This window comes from Trachypithecus francoisi, unplaced genomic scaffold, assembly GCF_009764315.1.
Source record: "Trachypithecus francoisi isolate TF-2019V2 unplaced genomic scaffold, Tfra_2.0 Lachesis_group9, whole genome shotgun sequence".
Classification (NCBI taxonomy): Eukaryota; Metazoa; Chordata; class Mammalia; order Primates; family Cercopithecidae; genus Trachypithecus; species Trachypithecus francoisi.
In genome coordinates, this window is record NW_022681474.1 from 52,540,926 (window position 1) to 52,551,606 (window position 10,681).

At 51.4% G+C, this 10,681-nt stretch overlaps 1 protein-coding gene across 1 annotated transcript; it reads right to left on the bottom strand.

Moving 5' to 3' along the window:
* Positions 1 to 1,871: 1,871 nt before the first annotated feature.
* Positions 1,872 to 6,183, bottom strand: LOC117082416 (protein FAM25A). Its single transcript, XM_033209105.1, has 3 exons — positions 6,029 to 6,183; positions 3,999 to 4,061; positions 1,872 to 2,129 (listed from the first exon to the last, which is right to left on the bottom strand). Exons 1-3 carry the CDS (start codon positions 6,099 to 6,101, stop codon positions 1,996 to 1,998), a joined length of 270 nt encoding a protein of 89 aa, XP_033064996.1. The 5' UTR covers positions 6,102 to 6,183; the 3' UTR covers positions 1,872 to 1,995.
* Positions 6,184 to 10,681: the final 4,498 nt, after the last annotated feature.

The window sequence follows — 10,681 nt, forward strand, 5'->3', positions numbered from 1 at the left end:
ATACAAATATGTCACAATAGATCTGTGTGTTTATCCTTCGGGCACCTGTGTGTACCTGTGCACACCTGGAGAATAAAGTCCTGTGAGAGGAACTGCCATCCAAAGAGGGTGTTTCAGTCTATAATACTGCCACCAACAATACGCTCTTGTTTCTGAGTTTGCGTTTGGATCAGGAGAATTTGAAAGTCATCAGGAACCAAACCAGGCTATAAGGTTCAGCTGTAGCTGGAAAGTGGCAAATGTTCCAGAGCTAAGACATTGGCTATTCCTGGGCTGCTCACAAACTGTGAGGCCAATTCTAGATGAGATCCAGAAATACGGTGAGCAACTCACTTATTTTTTAAGCAAAACACCTTTTCTTCTAATTTATGCTAAGAACAAATAGCTTCCAGCAGAGAAATAGGGGATGCAATATTTTTATAAATTACTTCTTTTTTATTAAAAAAAATTTAAGTTAAATGCTACTTAAAGATATGTTTAACCTCTGTGATACTGAACTGCTCATGAGAAGAAAGAGAGAGGGCCAGGCATCTTGCCCACTACTACCCACTATCAACATGTAGGCCTGACATCAGTCGCTAAATATTCTGGGCCGGGCATGGTGGCTAACGCCTGTAATCCCAGCACTTTGGGAGGCCAAGGCAGGCAGATGATAAGGTCAGGAGATCGGGACCATCCTGGCTAACATGGTGAAACCCCGTCTCTACTAAAAATACAAAAAATTAGCTGGGACTGGTGGCGGGCGCCTGTAGTCCCAGCTACTCGGGAGGCTGAGGCAGGAGAATTGTTTGAATCCAGGAGGCAGAGGTTGCAGTGAGCCAAGACCATGCCACTGCACTCCTGCCTAGGCAACAGAGTGAAACTCCGTCTTAAAAAAAAAAAAAATCAACAGTGGCTTCTAGGATGACTAAGCAGTGACTCAGTCTCTCCTTGACCAGATTCTGTAACTGTCCAGCAGAAATGCTTATCTGAGCTCTGCGAGAACAAGAAGCAGCTCAGTGGGGGCCTTCCTTGCTGAATTCTTTATCAAGCTGGTCTGTTATCTGCCCTGAGTCATGCATGAACATCTCAAGAAAAATCCCCCAAAACATGTGAGACAAATGAGGGTCCTCCCTTAGCGTGTTCTTGAAGCACTGAGGTGCCTGAAAGTTTGTATAGTTTCTGGGGAAACAGTTTTGTAGGAAACGTAGCACAGACACTAACTATTCTTCCAGAAGAGCCCCTTCCTGACATGAAAGGTCTTAGCGTGAGAGAGAAGCATCTGATTCATCATGGGGACCTATCCAGCCAGCAGCAGGGGCCCCAGTGCCAGTGTCCGCCTCAGCAGAGGAGACACGGGGGACATGCAAAGTGTTTCTGTTGAAAAATACTTCACCTAGGGGGACTATAGTTAGCAGGAATGTATTGTATGTTTCAATGTAGCTAGAAGGCTAGGCACGGTATCCCATGCCTATAACCCTAGCATTTTAGGAGGTCCAGGCAGGCAGATCACTTGAGGTCAGGAGTTCGAGACCAGCCTGGCTAACATGGTGAAACCCCATCTCTACTAAAAATACAAAAAAAAAAAAATTAGCCGGGCATGGTGGCCTGCGCTTGTAGTCCAAGCTACTCGGGAGACTGAGGCAGGAGATTGCTTGAACCTGGGAGGCAGAGGTTGCAGTGAGCCAAGATCACACCATTGCCCTCCAGCCTGGGCGACAGAGCAAGACTCTGTCTCAAAACAAAAAACAAACAAAAAAAAGTAGCTAACAGAGGGGACTTGAAATGTACCCAACACATAGTAATACCAAATATTCAAGGTGATGGACACCCCAAACACTGATTGATCACCACACATTCTGCGCATGTAATAAACACTCAAATGTACTCCATAAATACGTAAAATATTTTATATCAACAAGAAAATACTTTGCCTAGTGTTTCCATCCAAATAATGTACTCATTTCACGGCTTTTTATTGAGACTCGGAAAGGGTGGGCCTGGTAGCAGGTGCACTCACTGTCCAAGTTTGTCCAGACTCTCTGCTGCATGGGTGATGGCATTTGTGACTGTGTTGGTCACTGTCTCAGTGACTTCCTTCATCTTTTTGTCCGCTGACTCTTGGGCTTTCTTTACGGCTTCGGCAATGGCTGTTGGAAAGAAAGAGGAAGAATGTCCTAGTGATCCACCCGCTGAACTTGTGTCCCCTTGATTGGCCTGTGGGATGTGGCCATCTTAATGGATTAGTCCCTGGAGTGGCCCAATGGGACCAAGGGCAACAGGACTCCTGGCAGAATGAATTTGAATTTGGTTTTAATTTCCCCAACAACTTATATTTCTTCAACTGTGAGTGAGACTGAGCATCTCATGGGTACATTGCCTGCTTATCCTTTTCTCTAGAAAATGCCTGCTCATGTCTTTTGACCATTTTTATATTGGGTTGTTATATTGGATTATCATTTTTATTACAAATATTTTTAATGAGTTTTTCTTTTGCCTTAGTTTATAATTTTTTTTTTTTTTTTTTGGCTATAGAAAATTTCGAAGTTTTGGATTGTCAAATTTACTTAGTATTTCCTTTATGGCTGCTGTTTTTTTTTTTTTTTTTTTTTTTGTCATGGTTCTAAAGATTCTCCCCTCTCCAAGATTAGGCCAAACTCTCTTATGTTATTACAATGTCTAAATGTTTATGATATCTTCCCTCTCAAAACGCATATGTTGAAATCCTCAGCCTTAATGTAATGATATTAAGAAGTGCGGCCTTCGGGAGGTTGAAATTAGCACCCACGTAAAAGAGACCACAGAGAGCTAGCTCCTTCCACCATGTGAGGACACAGCAAGGCCCATCCACGAACCAGGAAGATGCCCTCACCAGATGCCAAATCTGCCAGTGCCTTGACCTTGGACTTCCCATCCTCCAGGAGTGTGAGAAATAAATTTCTATTGTTTCTAAGTCATTTCTAAGTCACCCAGTTTATGGTTTGTTTTTGTTTTTGAGACAGTCTTGCTCTGTCACCCAGGCTGGAGCGCAGTGGTATAATCTCAGCTCACTGCAACCTCTGCCTCCCCAGTTCAAGGGCGTCTCCTGCGTAGCTGGGATTACAGGCATGTGCCACCATGCACAGCTAATTTTTGTATTTTTAGTAGTGATGGGGTTTCACCATATTGGTCAGGCTGGTCTCGAACTCCTGACCCCAGGTGGCCCATCTGCCTTGGCCTCCCGAAGGGCTAGGATTACAGGTGTGAGCCACTGCACCTGTCCTTTGGTATTTTATAATAGCAGCCTGAGCTAAGATGGTTATCTCCTAGTAAGTTAATAAATTCATGTATGTAAATTTAAGTCCTTCATCTACCCGGAATCTATTTTGTTGAAACGGAATGAGATATACACATGCTTTGTGCATAGTTTTACTCACAGCTCACACACATCAATTTAACATTTAACATACAATTTTACAAGTTTTTTTTTTTTTTTTTTTTTTTTTTTTTTTTTTGAGACGGAGTCTCACTGTCACCCAGGCTGGAGTGCAGTGGCGCCATCTCGGCTCACTGCAAGCTCCGCCTTTCGGGTTCATGCCATTCTCCTACCTCAGCCTCCCAAGTAGCTGGGACTACAGGCGCCCGCCACTGCGCCCAGCTAATTTTTTGTATTTTTAGTAGAGACAGGATTTCACCACGGACCTCGTGATCCACCCGCCTCGCCCTCCCAAAGTGCTGGGATTACAGGCGTGAGCCGCTGCACCTGGCCGTGTTAAATGTTTTGTCCCAGTGTGCTGTCACATAGTCTTTTGTGACTTTGTCTTCTTATCATTCCACAGAGAGAACCATCTAGACAGTGCCCTAACGCAGTACGCTCTGTGGCCTCCGATGAGCATAGATAACTGCCCCAGCCGAGAGGCTCTGAAAGGCTGCGACATCAGGGGCAGTGTTTGACCTGGTCAGTCAAAGAACAGACTGGCCCAGCACCTGGCTTCCCTTCCTCCCTCCCTGCTTCCCTGCCCGACCTCAGCCGGCTGTACCTTTCTCTCCAGTCTCCTTGGCATGTCCCACGACCTCCTTCACCACTTCCTCCACGGCATGAACTGAACAGAGGAGACAAGTCCAGGGTGAGGGCTCAGAGCAGGCCCACTGTCCTCCCAGTCCAGGGAGAGGTCTCAAAGAAGGCCCACTGCTCCCCAAGTCCAGGGTGAGGGCTCAGAGCAGGCCCACTGCCCCCTGAGTCCAGGGTGAGGGCTCAGTGCTGGCCCACTTATCCTCACAACAGACCTATACATCCCTGGACATCCAAGGTGGGGCTCTGGGATGCCACCCCCAGCCAGGACAGACTGGCTTATGAGAAGGAACTTCCCCCACAGCTGGCTTCATTCGGAGATGTCTGGGCCCTGGCTGCCTGAAGATGAGCTCAGTGAGTCCCATGAGGGCACAGGTTCCCCAAGCCCCTTGGCCCTGCCCGGCCTGGAATGGCAATGAGCAGGCCATCTTGCCAGCTGAGACATGAAGCCCAGGCTGGGCCTGTGTGCCAGGTCACACCCCTCTTAGGATGTGCTGGTGCCTGCCTCAGGTTGGTTTCCAACGCCTCATCCAGTAAAACCACATCTCTCAAAGCAATTCCTCCAACAAGAGGGAATTCTCTGCCTACGTCAGGGTTTTTAAAGTGTGGGTGGTAGCGTGCTAGAACTGAAAAATTTTGGAGTCAGAAGAAATGGTTCTTACTCTAACTCTACCTTCCACCTCTGGGTTCCCTCATCTTTAGAATGGGAATTTGTTGGGATGATGAGACCCAACACCAGGTCGTGGGGGCGACAAGGTCCCACGGAGACAATGAAATGAGAAAAAGTTTGAGAGAGAAAATAGGACCAAGGGGTCATCGTGAGTGTGGAGGTTGCAAAGGCCCCGAGCTCTGGGAGCCCACGCTATTTATTGGTGATCTAGCAAGGAAACAGGTGGTGAGGATGTGGGGGTTGAAAGGAAAAGGTATATCAAGTGAATGAGAAATGTATGGCTACTTGAGATAATGGGCGTTCTGGAAGCCAGGAGCCAACAAGTCTAGCAGACATGCAAGCACTGCCTCAGCTTCTCTCCCAACACTCAGCTTTTCTCCCAACAGGAATCATAGAAAACTCAGAGGCTAGTGAAAGGTTAAAGTAGGTGGTCCACACCAGCTGCAGAGTCAAAAACAAAATATGCATCTACTGCCATTTAGAAAGAGGACACAAACTCAGGCAAGACTGTTTTTCACATGATGATCCACGGGTGGGGTCTGGCTGGATCTCCCCACACACAGCTGCTGACCTCTGCATACAAAATACACTTCAGGACCGGGCGCAGTGGCTCATGCCTGTAATCCCAGCACTTTGGGAGGCCAAGAGGAACGGATCACTTGAGGTCAGGTGTTTGAGACTAGCCTGGCCAACAGGGAGAAACCCCATCTCTGCTAAAAATACAAAAATTAGCCAGGCATGGTGGTGGGTGCCTGTAATCCCAGCTACTCAGGAGGCTGAGGCAGGAGAATCACTGGAACCCAGGAGGCAGAGTTTACAGTGAACCGAGATCGCACCGCTACACTCCAGCCTGGCAGTCAGAGCAAGACTGCATCTCAAATACAAATAAAAATAAGAATAAACATGCTGTAGGGGACTTGGATGACATTGAAAATGTCCTTTTTAACTTTGAACAATCAGACTTGGTGACTTGTTAAGAAATCTCTGAAGCTTTAAAGTTATGGTAAAAATAAAAATCTATCTTCCTTTTCCTGCATAGGTTATTCAGAATAGGCTGTTTTGACAAGAAAGGTTCCCCAGATTTCCAGAGGGAAGAGTCCAAGCTACCAGTGTTCACCCAGCACCCAGACTCATGCCCTGCCCCCAGGAGACCTCCCCAGCTCTGCACCCCTTAACTCCATGCTGTCCTGGTTGGGCTGCAGACCAGGGTTATTGAGGGGCCAAGGCCTCCCCCCAGGTCCTCACCTGCCTACTAAGATCTGCCTCCAACAGACCCAGTCTGCCCCAGATCCCCCCAGCCCAGGTAGAAAGGAGCCCCAGGTCCTCACTGGCTCCCTCAGTGGCCTTCTCGGTGCGGTGGGCCAGGCCCTCAGCAGCCAGCTTCCCCAGGCCTCCCAGCATCGTGTGGCAGCAGACGGTGGCCAACTAGGATGCTGAGGACTGGCCCAATGTGCTTTTATAGCTGCCTCTGGTGCCTGTCTATGCTCTGGCCCCAGCCCAGTAGCAGGTTGGACAGGTGAGTCAGAGAGGGCGGCAGCAGGAAGGGGCTGGGCAGAGCCGCCCCGGCACTGGGGTGGCAGCATCCCCTGACAGCATGAGACTTCTGTGACCCTGTCCTAGGGACCCCATGAAGGATAGGGGCAGGGAGCAGGGCTGAGGCTGGACAGGAGAGATCGGGACATGCCTCTTCCTTGAGGCAGGGGGCGTGAGTGCCAGCCCCCCGAGACCAAAGCTTCCCAAGCCTGTGGGCACTGATATGTACCTGGAGACAAGGCCTAGGATTCCAAGCTTGCTGCTCAATGTCTCCAGTATGGCCCAGTGGGGGGTTTGGGGGTTCTATGGGCCTGGAGACCTGGGCAGTGCTTTGGGTCACAAACACAAGTGGAGTGAGGGTGACTGCCTTCCCCATTCCTGGAGACCCTGGCTCTGCAGAGCAGTTTGCAGCCTCCATGGGATAGGTGGGGCGTTCAGGGTGGTGCCTTGCCCAAGGCAGAGGGGGGCACAGCACTGAGCAGAAGCGTAGTCACCTGGCACCACTCAGCTGATGCTCACTCACCCTAGAGGCTGTGTCACGTCAGCGGTGCCCTCCTATCCCCTGGCTGTCCTGGAGGAGTAGGCAGAGGCCTCCACCACCACTCAGGGAGATGCTTCTGGCCCTAGCTAGAATCTCCTAGAAAGCAGCTTCCCTGGCTCCTGGCACATCGCATGAGGAGTGGCAGGGCTGCTCCCTTGTTACCCATGATGGACAGACATGCCTCAAGATATGCCACATGCTGCTTCCCTTAGTCACCAGCCCAACCTGAGCCTCTGTTTCCTCATCTGTAAAATGGGGATAGCGTGCCTTCCTGGCTGTGTCACTAATCATCCCTGAGACAAAACATGCTAGCTCCTGGTAAACACTTCTTCCCTCCACTCGTCACGAGGTGCCCTTCGGCAGTGAGCTCTGACCAACGGGTGGGGTGGGCCAAGGAGTGACTAGGACATGAGGCTGCCTGGAGCCAGAGGGCTGGGGAATGTGACTTCCGCTGGCCAGGAGCCAAGGAGAGGTGTTCCTATGCTCCTACTTCTGGGGTGCAGGCCTGGGGCAGGGGACTGAGGCTCTCTCCCCAGTGCAGGCTCCTGGAGCTGCTCTCCTGAGTGTGTTGGGGCCTGATTAGTTTACTGGACTGTGGGCCCTCCCAGTCTGGGACCCAGGAACTGAGACCCTCTTGAATTCCTGCATGGTGTTCAAGGGCTATGGCCAGTCCCCTTAGGGTGGGCAGTGGGTATCGTGGGCAGCAGGACCTCTGGGTCTCAAGGCCACGGCCCCACACATGCCATTGCTGTCTCCTTTGGGCAGAGGTGAATTGGGGCTTAAACAATTTAGAGGGGCCCTCTTTATGAAAGGGAATTCAATCATATGATTCTTGCACATTTTTCATTTATATACGTATGAACTTCTGGACCCAGACAGGGCTATGACAGTGGGGGTCCTGGAGCTCAGGCAGGTCCAGATGACCCTGTCCTCCTTTGTAACAGCCAGAGTCCAGGATGTTTTGCCCAGGGCATTGGGCTGGCACTGCAGAGGGTTGGGGGGTGGGGAGACCCTGGGGACACGGCTGGTAGGAATTGTGCTAGGAAACCTCAGGGATGCTCCCTGGACCTGTCAAAGCCCCTTCCCTGCTCCTTCTGAGGCTGTGTCCCCCACCCCCACAGGGGTCCTTTCTATGCCTGTTCCCCTGACAAGTGTCATCTGCCTGCTCTAGAATGGTTTCCAGACCCCACAGACCCCCTCCTCATGAGCTCCCACCCTAGGGTACTCTGCACCAGTCCCCTCTCTCAGGAGCTCACCAGCCCCAGACAGCCTGTTGTCAGAGCTCAGCCACACAGCAGGACCCTGGCCCACTGCCCAGCCCAGAGCCAGGCCCATCACAGCCTCTGGGGACAACTGCCCTTCCCCCCCACCCCCTCCACATGGTCCCCTATCCATGAGACCCTGCCCTGCAAATTTAATGCACTGCCTTGGTGTGAGCACTGCCATTCTAATGACAGCACACCATGGCCCTAGACCTCCTGGGCAAGGCTGGGTCCAGACACAGATGCCCAAGGGGGAGAAGACAAGAGGCCTGGGGAGGCCCAGGACCAGACATGGGCCCCAGGCCCTGGTGCCCTCCCACTTGGCCTTCCAGCTGCTGCTGCTGTGACCAGATCCCTGTCCACCTAGCCCAGCCCATGGGCCCCAGCAGGACCTCTGTGCCCCACTTCTGGGGCAGACCCATAAGAGCGGGACCCCTTTCTAGCCAAAGAACCTGAGATAGCCCCAAATCCTCCTAACCATGATGGATCCTGGTCTGAGGGGCTGGGCTCAGGTGACTCCTGCAGGGAACTTCACCTGCCTGGATGAGGTCAAGGGTGAATTAGGTGGGGCCTGCCCCCCTACGCCATCATGAAAGAGGTCCAGTCCACAGTGGCCCAAGGGGGCTGCCCTTGGACCCAGGGATCCAAGTCAGCACATCCTGAGTCAGAAAGTCAAATCCAGCCTCCCCTCAGGCAGGGAGAATCTGGCTTTGACAGGAGCAGATAAATTCTCAAGGTGGGATTTGGTCAACAAACTAGCTTGGCAAGGGACTAGCTGGCTGAATCACTGAGTCAAGGAGAGCCAGTGTTTCAAATAGCAATTTGCCAACTTAGCAATGACCAATTCTGAAAAACAATTTATTTGAAGTACTTAAATACTTAGGCTGTCTCATGTCTGAAGCCTGATGATGCCTTGTGTGATTTAAAGGACAGACGTCACGCAGTCCATCCTGCTGGTGTCTTCTCCCACTTTTGTTCTGTGGATTTGAGCTCACAGCTTGTGCTGTGCCCACCGCCTGCCCCCCCAACGAGACTCCTGGAGACTTGGCTGGCCAGTCACCAGAGGAAGAGGGGCCCGGCAACACGCCAGCATCCACCCACCTGTGGGTATCAGTCAGGCTCCTGGGGGAAGCCAGAGGACGTATTCGAATGGGTACTTGAGGAAAGGGGCTGTTCACAGAAGTGTGGACAGAGTTAAGGGAACCAGTGAGAGATGAGGAATGCCCTGGAGCAGCAAGAGGGGGAGCTGTTCTCTCCCTGGGTCTAGAGGGACAGGAAAAGTGTCCACAGACCCCAAAGACAGCCGTGGGTGTAGAGGAGGATCATCAGGAGCTGCAGTCATCAGTAGAAAGATGTGGCCACTGCCAAACCAGCAAGGAAGAATCTGAGCAAATAACCACCTCTCCTCTCTCTTCCACCTCCTGTGACATCCCCCACTGTCTGAATTCCACTAGGGCCAGAGAGCGAGGCGTGCTGGTGATACAGTCCAAGAGGGAGCGGGCAGAGAGGAGCCAGTGGGTATGGAGGCGAAACAGAGAATTCCAGCTCACTCTGCGGGATGTCTGGGTCTGATAGAAACATGGCAGCAGCTTTATTATTATTATTATTACTACTATTATTTTGAGATGGAGTTTCACTCTTGTTGCCCAGGGTGAAGTGCAGTAGTGTGATCTCGGCTCACTGCAACTTCTGCCTCCCAGGTTCAACAGATCCTCCTGCCTCAGCCTACTGAGTAGCTGGGATTACAGGCACACACCACCATGCCTTGGCTAATTTTTGTATTTTTGGTAGAGATTGGGTTTCACCATGTTGGCCAGCCTGGTATCGAACTCCTGACCTCAGGTGCTCCACCTGCCTCGGCCTCCCAAAGGGCTGGGATTACAGGCGTGAGCCACTGTGCCTGGCCTGCAGCAGCTTAACTTTACAGTATCCCTTTTCTCCTTCTGGAAACTATATGGAGCAACAACAAGACTGAGGAGGAGGAGGAGGAGGAGGAAGAAAAAGCCCATCATCAACACACACAGCAAACAACTTCAGAGAAATTGGGAAGCTGGGAAGCCACGTAAACCCAAAAGCAGGTGACACCAGCAGAACCAACACAGGAAGCCAGGGAAGTGCAGAAGAACAGGGCATGGGGGGTGACCCTGGGGGGGATCTTCATTGCTGCCAGCAACACACACTCCCAGGAGGAGAGGACCCTCAGAGTGAGAACAGAGAGCTGCGGAAGTGAAGAATGAAGGAGCAGGTGCTGCCCGGGGAAGTCCAGGGGTGTGGAATCTGAGAGCATCCCTTCCCAAGAGAGGCAGGAACACTTGGGAAGGCAGGGCTGAGTCCCTGGAGGCTGTATCCAGGAAAGGAGGCTGGCAGTAGAATCTGCCTGAAGCCGAGTGGGTTCTGAGAGGCAGAGGGGCAGCGCTACAGAGGTGAGGCTGACGCTTCTGTGCAGGAAGGGCAGGCTCCTGAGGAAGGGAGCCCCAAATGCTCTCCACTAGATTCCCAGGGAGCCCCACTCCCTCCACAGGGACCTCGAACTGACATCTGGGAAATGCCATTCATATTGGAACCTCCGACACACTGCCGTGAATGTGAGGGTTTCGTGACTGATGGGGTAGGTTTCTCTTCCAACTCAATAGTATAATTTCCAT